Raw genomic sequence first — 19,721 nt, 5'->3', positions numbered from 1 at the left:
TGAGAATGTCTGTTTTGCAGTCGGAAAAAAAGGGCCACTTTTTTCACAGATGGTATGTTTCTGAAGAATACTTTTCGATAGGAACTGTCACATCATTTTTCTCAAGTGGCTTCAGAAGTGGCTCTAGCTGTGTGTGGTTCCGGCGTGTTGAGCGGTTACCCACAGGGAAGGGAGGCCACCTGAGTGCACTGCCCTGGCCAGGCCGCAGCTCCCCAGGTGCCTCGCAGCCCGGGATTGGTTGGGTATGGAGGGCTGTGTTCTGAAATTATACTGAAGTTATTTGTAAGTTTAAAGAGCTTTTCTGCCAAGACTCTATGGTTTTCCTGATGTAGAATCCTGTTGCCTGCAAACAGGGATAGTTTGACTTCCTCTTTTCCTGTTTAAATGCCTTTTATTTTTATTGAGGTGGAGTTTTGCTTTGTCGCCCAGGCTGGAGGGCAGTGGCACGATCTTGGCTAACTGCAACCTCCAACTCCCAGATTCAAGCGATTCTCCTGCCTCAGCCTCCTGAGTAGCTGAAATTACAGGCACGTGACACCACGCCCGGCTAATTTTTGTATTTTTAATACTGACGGGGTTTCACCATGTTGGTCAGGCTGGTCTGGAATTCCTCACCTCGTGATTCACCCGTGTTGGCCTGCCAAAGTGCTGGGATTACAAGCATGAGCCGCTGCATCCAGCCAAATGCCTTTTATTTTTGTCTTTTGCCTGATTGCCCTGACCAGGACTTTCAATTTTATGTTGAATAGTAGTGTTAAGAGAAGGCATCTTTGCCTTATGCCAGTTTTCAATGAGGAATGCTTCAAGCTTTTTTTTTTTTTTTTTTTTCCTTTTTGAGATAGAGTCTCCCTTTGCCTCTCACACACAATCTCGGCCCACTGCAGCCTCCACCTTCTGGGTTCAAGCGATTCTCCTTCCTCAGCCTCTTGAATAGCTGGGATTACAGACATCTGCCACCATACCTGGCTATTTTTTGCATTTTTAGTAGAGACGGGGTTTTGCTATGTCAGTCAGGTTGATCTCAAACTCTTGACCTTGGGCGATCCACCTACCTTGGCCTCCCAAGTTGCTGAAATTAAAGGAATGAACCACTGTACCCATCTGCTTCCAGGTTTTGTTCATTCAGTATGTTGGGGCTGAGGGTTTGTCATAGATAACTTATTTTGAAGCATATACCTTCAATGCCTAGGTTGTTGAGGATTTTTAACATGAAAGATGTTAAAGTTTACCCAAAAGCTTTTTCTGCATCTGTTGAGGTAATCTTGTGGTTTCTGTCTTTAGTAATTCTGTTTATGTGATAAATCACATTTACTGGTTTGTGTATGTTGAACCAACCTTGCATTCCCAAAATAAATTCTACTTGCTCATAGTGGGTTTGCTTTTGGATATGCTGCTGGATTTTGTCAGTATGTTGTTGAAGATTTTTGTATCATTGTTCAAAGATATTGGCCTGAATTTTTTTGGTTTGTTTTATCTCTGCCAGGTTTTGGTATCATAATAATGCTGTTCTTATATAATGAGTTGGTGAGAAGTTACTTTTTCTTAATTTATTAAAATAGTTTTAGTAGAAATAATACCAGCACTTTTTTGTACATCTGGTAGAATCCAGTTTATTTGGTTCGTAGGCTATTTATTACTAATTCAATTTTTGAGCTTCTTATTCATCTGTTTAGGGCTTTGATTTCTTTTTTGTTCATTCTTGGAAGGATGTATTCCTTAATAATTTTTCATTTTTTTCTAGATTTTCTCATTTGTGTGCACAGAGGTGTTCATGGTAGACTTCAAGATATTTTTGTGGGGTCAGTGCTAATATCTCTGTGTGTGTAGTTTGTATAATTTTGAGATTTTTGAATTTCCTGAGGATTTTTTTATTTCTGAGTATGTGGTCAGTTTTAGAGTGGTGATAAGAAGAATGTATGTTATGTTATTTTTAGATGAAGAGTTCTGTAGATACCAGTTAGGACTATTTGGTCAAGTGTTGAGTTTAGGTTATAATATTTTGTTAATTTTCTTCTTCAATTATCTTTTAGTGCCTGTGGGATGTTGTTGTCTCCCACTATTATTGTGTCAGAATCTAAATCTCTTCATAGGTCTCTAAGAACATGCTTTATTCATCTGAACCTATGAGTTTTATATAACACCTTTCTCTCTTCTGTTTCGTCTTCCATAAACATTCTTTTGTGCTCTCCCAGTGTGCAAAATTTAGATGTCCAAGAGTTCGAGAACATGTTTTTTTTTTTTTTTTTGAAGGCGGAGTCTCGTTCTGTCGCCCAGGCTGGAGTGCAGTGGCCGGATCTCGGCTCACTGCAAGCTCCGCCTCCCGGATTTACGCCATTCTCCTGCCTCAGCCTCCTGAGTAGCTGGGACTACAGGCGCCCGCCACCTCGCCCGGCTAGTTTTTTTGTATTTTTTAGTAGAGACGGGGTTTCACCGTGTTAGCCAGGATGGTCTCGATCTCCTGACCTCGTGATCCTCCCGTCTCGGCCTCCCAAAGTGCTGGGATTACAGGCTTGAGCCACCGCGCCCGGCGAGAACATGTTTAGAGACGTGGCTGTTGTAAAAGTAAATATAAATTAGAAATAAGAGACTACAAGTAAGAGAAAATATCTTACTAAAATCTCTTTTCTTATAACATTTAGATTATGTGTAGATTTTTATCTCCCTTTTTTTGAAATATATGTAAATCATATTAACAGCTAAATAAACCTTTTGTCTTTTTTTTTTTCCCCTCAGGATTATCTTTATCTGGGACCTGAGATTTAATTGCTTCATTTTTGCTTTGGCAAAAGATTGTTCTTATGATTTTTAGTCTTTTAAAGTTGACACAGATCTGTTCAGAGTAACACTCATTTCAACAGCACACAAAAATTGAGCGTAAAAATAGGATTAAATTTTGCAATATAGGAAAGATGCTGAGTAAGTTGACAGAAACCTGATTATCTATGATAATTATTTGCCGGCTAAAGTATTTATACTACAAAAGCAAAAAGAGTTCAGTTTATGGCCGGGCGCGGTGGCTCATGCTGGTAATCCTAGCACCTTGGGAGGCCGAGGCGGGCAGATCACCTGAAGTCGGGAGTTATAGACCATTCTGACCAACATGAAGTAATCCCGTCTTTACTAAAAATACAAAATTAGCTGGGTATGGTGGCGCATGTCTGTAATCCCAGCTACTCGAGAGACTGAGGCAGGAGAATCACTTGAACCTGGGAGGTGGAGTTTGAGGTGAGCCAAGATCATGCCATTGCACTCCAACCTGGGCAACAAGAGCAAAACTCCCTCTCAAAAAAAAAAAAAAGAGTTCAGGTTTTAAACTGAAGTGTGGAGTGCATTTTCATACCTTTGTTTCTGTTTATTACTTCAGTGCAATTAGCATAGTTATGTGTAATGTTTGTAGACAACCTGCATTCATATACATTCAACTGTATTTTCTACAAGAGTATAAAGCCACGATATTTACTTTGAATGAATTCCTTAGTTGTTTGAACATTGTGATTCATACTTTTGAAATGTAGTTTTTAACTGAATTATAGTTACAGAAAAATTTTAAAAATTCTACATACATTATGAGTATATTAAAATTATTCATAATTACATATTTATATCTAATATCCAAAGAAAATTTACTACCAAATTGTTACAGTAGATATTAGTCTGATATGATTATTAATTTAACCAATAGGGATAGTTATAGGTAAGTATAATTTTAGTGTGTTTAATTTCAGAAATTGGAATGCTGCTATTACAGGACAAATAAAGGCAGGTGATTTGGCCACCCAAAAACTGTAATAACTCTTTAATTAGCTATGTTGCAGGCTCACGTATATTCCATTATATTAACACAGTCAGATTTTTATTTTTTAATCAAAAAGTGCTGGTGGTAGTTGTCAGATATATTTCTATATAGATGCCACATTTAATGGGCAGCAGATTAGAGAGCAGCAGAGATGGAAAAAAAGTCTTTTAAAATTCTGCTAATAATATGCCCCCTGTCTTCATAACACTCATGTTTCTCATGCTATGAGTAGCTATGCACTTTGGATACTTAGAGAGAGATTCTTTTTAGAGGAATATTTTCTGGCTGACTTGATCAATCTTATATGTAATCTCAGTTTTTTCTTAAGATGCTTTTAACTTCTTTTTTTCTCTCAATATCATCTTTCTTGGAATGAGAGCTGTTTTTGTTTGCTTTGTGTATCTGTTTTAGAAGCCCTATTAGTATCCCATAATGTCTGTGAAAGTTGTGGGCTGTCACAGTGAGAACTCTTAGAGCTATCTCTATCTGGATGCATGCTGGAAATCCAGCAGTATATTTTCCGTGTCACCATTGTAAATAGAAACTGTGGCTTACATAATGCTCATATTCCCATTATTGTGAAGGCTCAGTTCTACCCAGGAGGCCTGCAGGCTCTCCTTCTGCAAGTCAGGCTTCACTTTTTTTTTGAAATGGATTCTTCCCCATTGCCCAGGCTGGAGTGCAATGGTGCAATCTTGGCTTACTGCAACCTCCCCCTTCCAGGTTCAAAGGAGTCTCCTGCCTCAGCCTCTTGAGTAGCTTGGATTACAGGTGCCCACCCACCATGCCCAGCATATATATATATATATGTGTGTGTGTGTATATATATATATATTTTTTTCCACCATGTTAACCGGCTGCTCTTGAACTCCTGACCTCGTGATCTGCCCACCTCGGCCTGCCAAAGTGTTGGGATTACAGGCATGAGCCACCACACCCAGCCAGGCTTCACTCTTTGATGTGACACTGAAGTGCTCCTGCGGCAATTGTCATTCACCTGAGTTGAGCTGCCAGCCGTGAGCACTGTGCTGTGGGCTGCAGTGGCAGATGGTAGGAAACAAAAGAGGACACTGGCCACCAGAAGAATGGAAGCAGGAGTGTACTAGCCCAGTCCTCAGGGAGTAGAGAGCCACTGCTTTAAAATACAAGTAGCCAAAAAGATTAGCACCCTATTCTTTTTTTTTTTTTTTTTTTTTTGAGACGGAGTCTGGCTCTGTCGCCCAGGCTGGAGTGCAGTGGCGCGATCTCGGCTCACTGCAAGCTCCGCCTCCCGGGTTTACGCCATTCTCCTGCCTCAGCCTCCCAAGTAGCTGGGACTACAGGCGCCGCCACCAAGCCCGGCTAGTTTTTTTTTTTTTGTATTTTAGTAGAGACGGTGTTTCTCCGTGGTAGCCAGGATGGTCTCGATCTCCTGACCCCGTGATCTGCCCGTCTCGGCCTCCCAAAGTGCTGGGATTACAGGCGTGAGCCAGCGCGCCGGGCAGATAGCACCCTATTCAACCACTTGTAGAAGAGTGAAAGTCTACATTCAGCAGGCAGCTGGCTTCAAGTTGCAAAACTACCTTCTGCCATGAAGATGTGAAAAGCTTATTTTGTCACTGAATATGATGAATTAGCATACAGAGATGGCCTCCCCAGTGACCAGGTGAATTTAGGATGGACTACCTATGACATGGCACTGTACATTCTTCTACTTGTGAACTAATTATGGTAACCGTCTTTATTTCTTTTCAATCCTTAAGCAGATGGATTGTAATACATGTGACATTCAGATTTAATTGTGTAATGAAACAGTTTTCTTTCTGTTCCATTACTGCAGTTTCTGTGGTGCTGAAGAGAATTAATAAAAATTATATTTCCCAAACACTGTAGAATTACCAGACATAATATAAACACATAAGGTGCCAACCAAGCTTTACTCTAGAGGGGACTTTCCCTCTCAGGCTTCCAGTCAACTCACAGTTATGCTGTAAAATGCATGCTGTCAACTAAATATGCATGCGGAATTATGTCTCTGCCTATTTGGTAGTTTCATTTTCTATTTAGAATCAGCCTGAGTCTCTCTTGCTGGTTTATTATTGGACCATCAGCCCAGGGTCACTGGAAATGCTCTCACAATCACCAAGGTGTCTTTGAGACATTTGAAAATCTCTCCAGAACAGAATTGTGTCAGACTGACTAGAGTGGTTAATTTTGCTTCTGTCTTAGTGTAAAAGAAATGAGTCATCCTCTGTTTGCTCCCCGCCTCATACAAGAGATGTCTTTGGTTGGTACCCAGATGAGAGTTTCTCTAATTCCCTGGTACTTGAGTGAAAAATGATGAGGAGGTCTGGAGACTCAAACGAATAAACTAATTGCTTCCAATTCATATATTCATTGGAAAAATAGATGAAGCAGTCATGGTCCCTACCATGCAAGAAATTTTAGTGTAGACTAGCAACTGGATAAGTGGTTTAATTATGCATCATATGGTGGGTACAATAAATAGATGTGTGCAAAAATACGGGCTTTATTTGGGCCATTTTCTTTATATTTTTGTGACTTCTGATGTCTATACCTGAACATATATTAATAAACAAGAGTTATTATTGTATTTTTTATGCCCTGCTAAGAATACTTATTTATTGTTTAAAAAATTATTCTAGAAAACCTTAAGGGATTTGTTTAAATTGCTTATTAGTATGTGATCAAAAATTGAAAGGGCAGTGGGGCTAAAAAAGATTACAGTTACATAAACTCTGAGATTTAAGGTATTTTGTTTTTTTAAGCTGAGCTTAAAAAATGAAACGGAACTAAAAATACTCCCCAGTGGCATAAAGAACAGAATTTTACATCAGCTCTACACCCCGCTTCAGCCCTATTTAGATTCACCCTTTTGAAAGCCTTATTTAGGTTTTGCCCTACCCTGGAGTCTTGCCTCACAGAACTAATTAGAAGAGATCAGAGTTTTGGCTGATGAATCCTGTTGCCTTTTTAGAATTGGTTCTCACAATTTTCTGAAAACCAAAAGCAGATAAATGGAAAATATAAAATATGTATTATAGGGTCTTAATTTTTAAATTTTTTGTTAAAACTAGTGTTTGCAGAGACATTCCATTTAGCAACCTGTTTTCTGTTCCTACAGATGCAGTAGTTGATTCACAAGTCACAAAATGGTAAATATAAACATAATAATTCATCTAAATTACCTTACAGTCTATCTATATCCCTCTCATCTGTCTATATTTAGATTGTATTCTATGCATTTTTTAAAAAATTAGTGACAGAAAAACAGAAGAAGAAATAAAAATGCTGGGTCCTTATTCTAAATCCTTAGAATTATTGAACACTTAGTATCAACTGACAGTATCAACTGACAGGCTGTTATTAGAATTAAATCAAATAATGAGTTATCACAGTGCTCTATAACATCCTATTGATTACATAATACCTGCTTAATAAACATTGCATTAGTACATGTGCACATGTTGTTTTCCAAATGCAGACTTACTCAGAAATTGCTGCTTTCTGTTTTCTCTATAAACTTTAAAGAGCCAGCAAGTAATATACTTTAAGATAGAGAATGGTTGTCTTCATTTGTATCAGAAGTTTTTGTGTTGTGACAAGAGTGCTGAGTATAAGGGAATCTGTGCTGTGCCTCATTTTTGTAACGAATGCTAATAATGAGCCCAGGGAGAGTGACATCAGCACTGACAGGGGACTTGTTTAGAACACCCATTTATGGATCATCTCCAAACCTGCAGAATCACATTACATAGAGTGGGACCAAGTTTACCTAATGATTTATAAGCTAATTAAAGCTTGAGTGACAATGCTTAGGTAAGCGGTTATAAGCTCAGGCTTCTACTTAGAGTCACATGACCAATTTACAGGAATCTCTTTACTTGTGCCCTTTTTACAGTTTCTGTTTAATGTTCTGAAGAAAACATCTATTTGTTTTACTTAAGTGCCTCATATGACTCTAAGGTGCCAGAATCAAGTATGAGAAGTTCAAGATACATTCATGAGCATTAAGTTCTACCTTTGCACTAAAGGGTGGTCCAGGAACCTGTTCTATTTAGATTTGTAAGGACAGGACAGTGTGGCCAATATTTATATTCCTGTAGCAGAAATTGCCAGTGTCTGTAGCAGGGGAGGGCACCTGAGGACCAAAAAAAAAAAAGAGAAACTTGTATTTTTATCTCTCAGCTGATTGTTCCTGAATCTTTTCTGTTATATAGGACAGAAATGGGTAGAGGTTTTGTGTCTTGGGCCTTCTGCCTTTGGGTGTGGTGGTAACAGGTAAACATGTGGTGCTCAAATTATTAAAGGCAAATTCTCAAGATGCAGATGTAATTCAGAAAATCTCATCTGAGGAAGAATTCGAGAGGAGGAGGAGAAAGAGAAAAAATGGCTTTTTTTCAGCTAAACATGTCTCAGATCAAGAGCTATGTCCTCTCTGCCTCATGGAATGCCACAGGTTTAGTACTTGCAAATTTTTACTTCTATACCTGTGTTTTTTCTCCCTATTGAGTTTGTCTTAACTACTTTTTAAAATGCTTATGATAGGCCAGGCGCGGTGGCTCACGTCTGTAATCCCAGCACTTTGGGAGGCCGAGCAGGTGGATCACCTGAGGTCGGGAGTTCGAGACCAGCCTGACCAACATGGAGAAACCCTGTCTCTATAAAAATATAAAATTAGCTGGGCATGGTGGTGCATGCCTGTAATCCCAGCTACTCGGGAGGCTGAGGCAGGAGAATCACTTGAACCCGGGAGGCAGAGGTTGTGTTTTGGTGAGCCAAGGTCATGCCATTTGCACTCCAGCCTGGGCAACAACAAGAACAAAACTCGGTTAAAAAAAAAAATGCTTATGATAGTCAAGGGTCCTCTAAAAATATTTCTTTTCTATCTACCACAGCCTTCTCTGCATCACGGCTTCTTATATGCCATGCAGAATTCTCACCATGAATTTGTGATCTGCAATATTAAAAATGTTCTCTTTATGACTGTTGAACATGGAAAGGTGTGGATAATCTCTTTCTATGGAGAAAACCTGAGATTATTAGTAAAGATGGATAACATACAATGTTGAGGTTCTTTTTTGTTTATTATCTCTATGCATTACAGGATTAAGAAAATGCTCCTATAAAGAGGGATAGCATTTGTTACCCAGAAAGTTGGGAAAAAATTATCCGGAGATACCTGCTTATTGGGTGTTAAAGAAAGTACTTAAAATCATTATTAAAAATTGTAGAACATGGAAGATACCTGTATCTTGAACTTTGCATACAACTGATGTTTTCGTATGGATAAATTCAGACTGTAATTTACTTCCGTGGGGGCAATATCTCAGTAGTGATGCTATGTCCTTCTGGATGCATGAGCACACTACAGAAACTTGTTCTGGTGCAACTGACATTAATAACTCACTTGCTTAATAAGCTCTCTTACAGATTTTTTCACTATAGAGTTATTTTTCTCTTCATCATTAAGTATCTTTATGCAGGTGATGTGTATAAACTATCACATTTATTCTGGCAACTGCCCTTTTGTTTTAGGTTTTCTTTGCATTTTTTTTTTGGTAAATGAAAGCTCTCATCTTTGTTTACAGACCAGAAAAACTGAAGAAAACACAGGGTCTTCCACTTACTGAATGTTTGACAAAATAGTCTTTTGGGGTCAAAACATTGGCATTACTAGTGAGCTTTTTAGAAATTCAGTAACCCAGACTTTATTTCAGATCTCCTGAAAAAAATAGTCTGCATTAACAAGATGTCTAGTTTATTGTACACATTAAAATTTGAGGGGTACCTTCTAACTCAACATGTCTATTTTGTCGGAAATATATAAACAACTATGCCTTTTTCATCTAAAAAATATATACAATTCATTCTATATTATGTAAATACAGCACTCAAAAATGTACTTGTTAGTGTTTGTGCCCTCAATTTTACACTTTATCATCTAGACAAGTATCATATATACACTGATGTTGTGGATATTATGCCACTGTCTTTTCTCAGAGTTAGACAATATGTTACAAAATGTTTGTGTGTTGACAATTATTTTACTGGATAATTTCAGCCACTCTTGTAAGTCCAAACCAGTTCTAGTCACTTTCTGATTTTACCTTGAGTCAAATGAAAAATTCTGCCCATAGCCATTTTGTAAATCTGTGCGTTTGTGTGTGTTTTCCAGGGACTGTTGACATTTAGGGATGTGGCCATAGAATTCTCTCTGGAGGAGTGGCAACGTCTGGATGCTGCACAGCAGAATTTATATAGGAATGTGATGTTAGAGAACTACAGAAACCTGGCCTTCCTGGGTAAGGAAAATTTTAATACTAAATTTCTAATATAGACTAATGGTGGTTGTTGCTCTTTTTTTTTTTTTTTTTTTTGAGATGGCTCAGACTGGAGTGCAGTGATGTGATCTCGGCTCATTGCAAGCTCCACCTCCTGGATTCACACCATTCTCCTGACTCAGCCTCCTGAGTAGCTGGGACTACAGGTGCTCACCATCACACCTGGCTAATGTTTTTTTTTTTTTTTTTTTTTTTTTGTATTTTTAGTAGAGATGGGGTTTCACTGTGTTAGCCAGGATGGTCTCGATCTGACTTCGTGATCCGCCTGCCTCGGCCTCCCAAAGTGTTGGGATTACAGGCTTCATTTCTTTTTTGTAGAATGTTTTCTGGAAATTTGTGCTTTCAGATTTCTCTTTTCAAGAAAATCCTGGGGATTCGTTGGTTTAGAAAAGAATTTCTTCAAGAAGTTTCATCTTGACCTGAACTTTCCACATGCCTGAGCTGATCTGTGTCCTTCACTTTAGATTAGTGGTAATTTCAGAAGTTTTGTGGCATAAAATACTGTTATACCTTAAAATCTAATTGCCATCACCAGTTTTTGATTCAGTAGTACCAAGCAGTAAAATTAAGAACCTGCAAAATCAAAATGCTTTCTAAATATGTAGACATTTCTGTTACAAATTAGTATATTGGGATAAATTTATTAGAATATTCTATTATATCCTGTTTACTGAGCACATTACTAAGTTGGCAATTGGAGAATATGAGCAAGATTCATGTTAGTTATTTTTAATAAAACAGGTATTGCTGTCTCTAAGCCAGACCTGATCACCTGTCTGGAGCAAGGAAAAGAGCCCTGGAATATGAAGCGACATGAGATGGTGGATAAACCCCCAGGTAGGTGAGAGTGAATACAACAGACAACATGGATGAGAGGTCCAAAGTCAAGAAGAAAGCAAGTCTTTAAAATGATCTGAGAAGCTATGTTCCAAAGGAAATAGTTTCTGGGAAGCCTGAATTTTTTATTTAATTATACTCTCACTTCTGCTAGTGCTTATAAATTCTCTAAGAATTCTACTTTCCCTACAATTATCTTTCTTCAAGTTTACAGTGACAGCCAAAGTACTGTTCATGGCATACATGAGTGCACAATCTGACTTCTTTTTTCTTGATTTTGTGGACAGACAGATACCTGCATAATTTTGCGACACTCTATTTTAAACTGCTTTTTAAGTTCTCTTTTTGCATTATGTCTGAAATGCGTGAGAGTAGTGGTTTCTGTTCCATTGGGTTTTTTTTGTTGTTGTTCTTTATTTTTCTGCACATTTCATCCTGTTTTCATTACTATGGTCTTGAAATATTGTTTGAAATTATAAATTTGATGTCTTTCTGCTTTGTTCTTTTTCTTCAAGATTGCTTTGGCTATTCAAAGTTTATTGTAGTTTCATGTACATTTTAGGATTGTATTTTTCATTACTGTGAATAAAAAATAATGGAATTCTGATAGGGAGTTTATCGAATCTATAGATCACTTTGGATAACATGACAGTTTCACAATACTTTTTCTTTCAATAAAAGTAAAATATTTTTAAGTTTATTTTGGTCCTCTAATTTTTTTCATTGCTATATCTTTCACTTAAAAGATTTATGAGCTCCTTGGTTAAATTCATTCTAAAATTGATTATTTCATTGCTATTGTAATTAACATTTTTTTCCCTCTATTTTATCAAATAGTTTGTTTTAAGTGTATGGAACCATAACTTACACTTGTATGTTAATTTTATATTTTGCTAATTGAGTGTATTCATTAGTTTAAACAGGTTTTAAAGTACTGTTTTTATATATATATAATTACATGATCTACAAAAAGCAACATTTTACTTATTGGTCTTTAATTTCAATGACTTTAAATTTTTCTTTTGACTATTTCGTTTTCCACATAGTTTCAGTGCTATGTTAAAATAGAAGCATTGACAATAAGAAACAATAGTTTTGCATTGGTGACTGTAAACTTGAAGGAGCAAACACCTGTTCAAGTATTTAAAAACTGGTTTTAGAAAGTAAAAGTCTATTTTTGTTGGGCCCCCATAGTGATAGAATACCCTCTGGGTTTGTAGTGAAGAGGGGTTGTAGCTTGTTCTTAAGTCTGCTGGGCTTGCACAAGGGTCCATCTTTAGATGTGTTGTTAAAAGGGGCTTGGATAGTTGTAATTCTCATTTAATTTTTGGACAGAATGAATATCCTTCAGGACTTTGCTGTGCAGGGCAGTCCCAAAGGCAGGTTTCTGCAGTCAGGCCTGCATATGGTGGGCCTTATATCAGGATGTGGGTGAGCATGGCTTTCACTGAGTACAAGAAAGGATTTTTCCAGGTCACTATGGGTTTCTACATAGGCAGAATAGGCCATGAACTGTGGCTCAGGGAGCTGGAACTGAATCATGGAACTGCTTCAGGGACCACAGTAAAGACCAAGGTCTGCAGGCCTGCCATTATGGCTATAAATGGGTGTCTTTCTTCAGGCCTCTGGAAGGGCAGGACCTCCCCCAGACTGTGGCTGGGAAGGATTTGGGATGGTTACAGAGTAAAGTTCAAAATTCTCAGTGGAACCAAGTTAGGTGGAACATTTTCTCATCTGTAGCCAAAAACAGTAGTCCTGTAGTTTGCCACCTGAATGAGGGCCTGCCTTCTAAAAAGGATTACCTTCAATCTTGTGCTTCAGCAGAGTTTCATAACTCTTCCTGGATCTCAGCTCTCTTAAAGACACTTATTTTTGAGATAGGGTCTTGCACCATAACCCCGGCAGGTCTTAATATTTTGACCAGAAGCAATTCTCCAACTTTAATGTACCGTGTAGCTGTCATTACAGGGGTGAACCATGATGCCTGGTTCTCTCACAAACACATTTTTGTCAAGAATGGCTGACAAATTTCCTTGCTGTCAGGAGATAAGCAAATAGGGCACCTTTTTTTTTTTTTTTTAATCTTATTAATGTCACTGTCCATATAAATTTTTGTTTTTATTTTCTACTTCAAATTTGTCTGTAGTTTTGGATTTAGACATTTAGGACAATATACTAGAATGTACATGTTGTGCCTGAATTAGATGCAGGCAGGCTAATAGGAATTACAGAATTTTCAGCCACTTTTTGTCAGCAAATAATTTATTCCTCAAATATTTGTTTTATATATGAGGCTCTAACCATATTCTGCTAAATATATACATAATTTAGCAATTTAAGGCTATATTTGGTTCTAAACTTGAATTACAGTAGTTTTATTTTGTGTAAAAATAGCACATATTTAAAACATAAAAATTGACACTAGTTTCTTTTATATGCTTATTCTGTTAAGTTTCTCATTAGCATCTCCTATTTATGATTGTACTGCATTCTGTCTGGGATTTTATTGCCATACAATAGATACGATAGTTTAAAATGCCTGCCTTCCATGACTGCACAGTTACAGTCAAACATTGCAGTTTTCTAGACAAATTATTTGTTAATGTACATTAATGTTGCCAACTAGATTTTATGAGTAAACCTTTCTTTCATTATTTTCTTGCAGTTCTACATTAGTGTATTTTTTTGTGTAAGTTTCTTAATATCAGTTTATTGTGTTTTTGGTTTTACTTATGTGTTATAATTTTAGACAATTTGCAATTCTGTTTGTATACTTGAAGTCAATGTGGGATTTAATTAAAAGATAAATGAGCCATATGTGTATCACACTCAGATTATATATATGTGTGTGTTTTTAGGTCTATAAATATGACCCCAATTTTGGTTATAGCTTATCTTGTATATATTCTTTCTTATCTCATTTTTTTTTTTTTTTCCTTTTTTGAGATGGAGTGTTGCTCTTGTTGCTGAAGCTGGAGTGCAATGCATGATCTTGGCTCACTGCAACCTCCACCTCCCAGGTTCAAGCGATTCTCTTGCGTCAGCCTCTCATGTACCTGGGATATCAGGCATGTACCACCATGCCCGGCTAATTTTGTATTTTTCTTTTAGTAGAGACAGGGTTTCTCTCATGTTGGTCAGGCTGGTCTTGAACTCCTGACCTCAGGTGATCTGCCTGCCTTGGCCTCCCAAAGTGCTGGGATTACAGGTATGAGCCACCTTGCCCAGCCTCTTAGTTCATTTTCAGTGTTGGCTTTATCTTGTCTTAGTGAGTAGTCCTTGAAATAGCATTATTTTCACCATGTGTTTAATGATGAATACGTATTTCCTTTGTGTGAAAAAACCCTTTTGTGATTTGAAGGTAATTTTCAAGAAAATTTACAGTTCTTTATTTTTTCTAGTTTTTTCAAAAATAATTGTTGTAAAAACACATAACGTATAATTTAACTTCTTAAATCTATTTCAATGTACATGTCAGGGCCAGGCATGGTGGTGGCTCACTTCTGTAAGACCAGGATTTTGAGAGGCTAGGAGGATTTCTTGAGCCCAGAAATTTAAGACCAGCCTGGGCAAAATATGGAGACACCCTCTCTACAAACATTTTTATCTAAGAAATAGCCAGGTATGATGGTGTGTACCTGTGGTCCCAGCTACTTGAGAGATTGAAGGGCAGGATTATTTGAGCCTGAGAGTGTAAGGCTGCAGTGAGCCATAATGTGCCACTGCACTGAAGCTTGGGTGACAGATTGAGAGCCTGTCTCAAAAAAACAAAACAAAACAAAACTGTATATTTCAGGCATGTTAACTGTATTAACATAGTTATGCAAAGGACTTCTAGAAATTTTACATCTTGCAAAATTAAAATGCGGTGTCCATTAAATAACATTTACCCACCATTTGATGCTCTCTCTAGCCCTTGACAAACACCCTTCCACTTTCTGTTTTTACAAGTTTGACTATTTTATATATCTAAGTGAAATCTTAACATTCATCATTTCGTTACTAGCTTATTTCAGTTGACATAATCTCAAAGTGTATCTTTAAATGTGACAAGCCTTTTTTTTTTTTAAGGTTGAATAATATTCCATTGTATCAAATATGTCTTCAGGGTCCTATGATGCATATTTTACATATAGATTCATAAATGGAATTGCTGTATTTGATAATTTTATTTAAAGTATATTTATGACATTATAAAATAATGGGTGTATCCTGCTTTCCACCAACAATCAATAAGTTTCTTTTTTTTTTTTTGAGACGAATTCTTGTTCTGTCGCCCAGAGTGGAGTGTAGTGGCACGATACTGTCACACTCCAACCTCCACCTCCTGCGTTCAAATGATTCTCCTGCCTCAGCCTCCTGACTAGCTGGGATTACAGGCACATGTCACCACACCTGGGTAATTTTTGTATTTTTAGTAAAGACGGGGTTTCACCATGTTAAGCAGTCTGATCTCGAACTCCTGACCTCGTGATCTGCCTGCTTCGGCCTCCCAAAGTGCTGGGATTAAGGTGTGAGCCACTGTGCCCAGCCCAGGGTTTCATTTTTATTGCATTATCAACAGATTTGGTGTTTTTAAAAAATTGATAGTGACCATTTAAGTGAATGTGAGGGGATTTTGTTTTTCATTGTGATTTTAATGTATTTCTCTACAAATTAGTAATTTTGTGTGTCCTTTCAAATTTTTCATTTGATTTTTTAATGAAATTTTATTTTAATTATTTGTCTATTTCTAAATAAAGTTACTCGACTTTATTGTTCCGTTTTACAAGTTGTTTATATTTTTTGGATATTCACTCTTATCACATGTAATTTGTAAATATTTTCACCCATTTTATAGTAGGCGTTATTTCTCTATTAAATGTTTACTTAAATATGCAGAAATTTCTAAGTGTAGTGTAGTAAAATTATTCTGTTTTTTTTCTTTGTTGCTCATGCATTTAATTATCTAAGAATTTGGCACCAAGACTAATGTCATGTGTTTCATATATGTATGTGTGTATATATATATAGAGAGAGAGAGAGAGAGAGGCAGAGAGAGAGAGAGGCAGAGATGGAGTTTCGCTCTGTCACCCAGGCTGGAGTGTAATGGTGCGATATCGGCTCACTGCAACCCCCACCTCCCGGGTTCAATGGATGCTTCTGCCTCAGCCTCCTGAGTAGCTGAGACTACAGGTGTGCACCGCCCCGCCCGGCTATTTTTTGTATCTTTAGTAGAGACGGGTTTTCACCATCTTGGTCAGACTGGTCTGGTCTTGAACTCCTGACCTCGTGATCCACCCATCTTGGCCTCCCAAAGTGCTGGGATTACAGGCATGAGCCACAGTGCCCTGCCTCCCCTATATGTGTTTAATAGATTAAAAATTTATGCCGCCGGGCCCGGTGGCTCACGCGAGTAATCCCAGCACTTTGAGAGACCGAGGCGGTCGGATCACGAGGTCAAGATTTCGAGACCAGCCAGGCCAACAAGGTGAAACCCCGTCTCTACTAAAAATGCAAAAAATTAGCCGGGCGTGGTGGCGGGCGCCTGTAGTCCCAGCTACTTGGGAGGCTGAGGCAGGAGAATGGCGTGAACCCGGGAGACGAAGCTTGCAGTGAGCCGAGATCGTGCTACTGCAGTCCAGCCTGGGCGACTGAGCAAGACTCCGTCTCAAAAAAATAAATAAATAAATACATAAATAAGCCAGGCGCTGTGCCCAGTGCCTGTAATCCCAGCTACTTGGGTGGCTGAAGCAGGATAATTGTTTGAACCCGGGGGCGGAGGTTGCAGTGATCTGAGACTGTGCCACTGCACTCCAGCCTGGGCAACAGAGTGAGATTCAATCTCAAAACAACAACAATAACAACAACAAACAACGACAACAAAAAAGTTATCTTCTTGTGTCTAATTAAAAGATTTTCACATATGGTTTAAGGAAATAATTGATCTTTATTTTATCAGTATGGATATTCAGTTTTTAACACAATTTTTTGAAAAGATTATCTTCTGTTGTGTGCTCATGTCAATTTTGTGGGAGATTATTTGGCCATGTACAGAAGGGTTCATTTCTGGGCTCTACTCTCTTCTTTCATCTGTTTATCTGTCTTTGTGTGAGTACCACATTGTTTTTGTTATTGTTGCTTTTAATATGTTTCAAAATCAGAAGTTATAATGCCTCTTTGTATTTTTCGGTGGGTGGTTGGCTATAGTTCATAATAAAATTTTAACATCTCAAACAATATTTCTTTAAAAAACTACTATTGGGAGTTTTATAAAGATTATATTGAATTTGTCTACCACTGTAGGTTGTATTGACATTTTTGAAACATTAAATTTTTTTATTCCTGAGCAAAAATGTGTTGAAGAGTGTTTTATTTTAATGTATTTTTGGATTTTTCAGTTTTAATCTCCAGTTTAATATAGTTTTCATCAGAAAACACAAAGTGGATAATACTGATCTTCTTAAATTTATTTGTTTTTTTGTGTGTGTTTGTTGTTTTTGTTTGATGACAGGATCTTACTCTGTCACCCAGGCTGGAGTGTATTGGCATAATCTTGACTCACAGCAGCCTCAACCTACTGGGCTCAAGTTATCTTTCCACCTAAGCCTCTCAAGTAGTTGGGACTACAAAGTACCACGTCTAAATAATTATTTGATTATTTTGTAGGGATAGGGTCTCACTGTGTTGCCCACGCTGGCCAGAAACTTTTAGCTCTAAGTGGTCCTCACACATTGGTCTCTCTAAGTGTTGGGATTGTGGGCATAAGCTACACCACCCACCTGACATTCTTAAATTTAATAAAACTTAGTGTGTATCATAACAGAATACACCAGGTGCAAATAAGAATATTGTGTATTCCCTTGCTTTTGACTGAAAAGTTTTGTACGTGTCTGTTAAACCTAGTTGGTCTACAATATGGTTTTGATGTTGATGTTACCCAAACCTTATGCTACAATTAATTCTAAATGTTAGATGTCGGACCTGGTAGGAGGTGTTTGGGTCATGGGGCAAAGTCTTTATGAATAGTTTGGCACCATCCTCTTGGTAATCAAAATGTGTATGCTTTATTAATTCAAATGAAAGCTAGTTTATTAGAAGAACCTGGCTCCTTCACCTCATACTTGCTCTGTCTGTTATCATGTGGTACGTACAATTAATCTTCACCTTCCACCATGATTGTAAGCTTGCTGACACTCTCACCAGAAGCAGATGCTGGCACACACTTTTTATACAATCTGCTGAATTGTGAGCCAAATAAACTTGCTTTTTTATAAATTATCCACTCTCAGGTATTCCTCTATATGCAGAATAATAAATACAGTGTATAGTGTTGTCTAGATTTTCTGTTTTCTTATTCCTTTTTATATGAATCTTCTATTTATTATTGAAAATGGGATCTTGGTGTCTACAATTACCATTTTTATTCTGTTTTAAATATTCTATGGAAGGTCTTTCAGGGTTTTAAGCATCATCATTATGATAGTAAAGATTTCTGTATTTGTATATTTACATTTAATAGAGAGTTTTATTTTATATATGATTTTATGATACTGTCCAGTAGTTTTTTTTTAAACAAAACTGACTCATGTTAGCATTTCTTATTGTTATATGCAGAGTCTCGCGTTACTCAGGCTGATCTGAAACTCCTGGTTTCTAGTGTTCTAACAGACTTGCCTCCTAAAACTGTAGGATTACAGGCATGAGCCCACGGAGCCTGGACACCATGTAGCACTTTTTTGTAGAACTGTGCTAGTGGTGATGAACATTCTCACTTTTTATTTTGGAAATTTTTTATGTTCATCTTCTTTTTAAAGTGAAATAAATTTAAATCAAGTATTATTGGTTAGAGTTTTTTTTTTCTTTTGTTACATCAAAATTTGGGAAGTTCTCACCCTTTTTTATTTTCAAGTAACCTCTGTATTATTTTTTTCCATATTCTTCTAAGATTTTCTTAATATGTTAATCTAGTTGATGGTATCTAATAAGGTTCACATTCCATGTTTTAATTTGGTTTTGCAATTTTGTATTTTTGTGTTTTATATTTTGGGTATGCCACCACACATCTATATATGCTTTGATATTTTAGTATAATAATTGTGCATGCCAATATGTAACTTATGCAATTTAAGACAGTCTGGAGCAAAATCAAATATGATTGAGCCATATGTCTTTTTCCAATAGAATTATCTCTATATTTGTTTGCCAGTATAAATGTTATCTTTGTATTTTTTATAACTTGTATATTTGTTGTGTAGGTTTGTTGTGAATGATTTTCTAATCCTGTGTAGCTCAGTAGTCATAAAATTCTTACAGTTTCAACATCCAATTTATTTATGAATCTATATTTTTTTTGTGGGAGAAACACTTTTAAATGTGAATATAATTTAAAACTATCATAACTCTATACATCTTTTAGTTATTATTATTTTTACTTGTCAAAAACAAAATTTACCACAAAATATATTTAAATATGTAGTCTTATTAATCATCTTGAAATTTTCATGCAACATTTTGCTTAAATGTTTTTATCTTGAAAGCTAAATGTTAATACATATTAACTACCAAATTTTTTTTTTTTTTTTTTTTCTTGAGACAGAATTTTGCTCTTTTTGCCCAGGCTGGAGTGCAATGGCACGATCTTGGCTCACCGCAACCTCCGCCTCCCGGGTTCAAGCGATTCTCCTGCCTCAGCCTTTTGAGTAGCTGGGATTACAGGCATGTGCCACCACACACAGCTAATTTTGTATTTTTAGTAGAGACGA

The 19,721-nt window shown here is 37.1% G+C and overlaps 1 protein-coding gene across 2 annotated transcripts in view; it reads left to right on the top strand.

Moving 5' to 3' along the window:
* LOC112612054 (zinc finger protein 91-like) overlaps window positions 1–19,721 on the top strand; it is a 55,958-nt gene that overhangs the window by 11,010 nt on the left and 25,227 nt on the right. For both annotated transcript variants that reach the window (XM_025366099.1, XM_025366098.1), the window contains exons 2-3: window positions 9,975–10,101; window positions 10,882–10,977. In XM_025366099.1, the coding sequence (XP_025221884.1) occupies window positions 9,975–10,101; window positions 10,882–10,977 (223 nt within the window). The remainder of the gene's footprint in view (window positions 1–9,974; window positions 10,102–10,881; window positions 10,978–19,721) is intronic.

This window comes from Theropithecus gelada, chromosome 19 (genome assembly GCF_003255815.1).
Source record: "Theropithecus gelada isolate Dixy chromosome 19, Tgel_1.0, whole genome shotgun sequence".
NCBI classification, from domain to species: Eukaryota; Metazoa; Chordata; class Mammalia; order Primates; family Cercopithecidae; genus Theropithecus; species Theropithecus gelada.
Note: the sequence above shows the minus strand (reverse complement) of the source record. Positions and strands in the feature narration are given on the sequence as shown.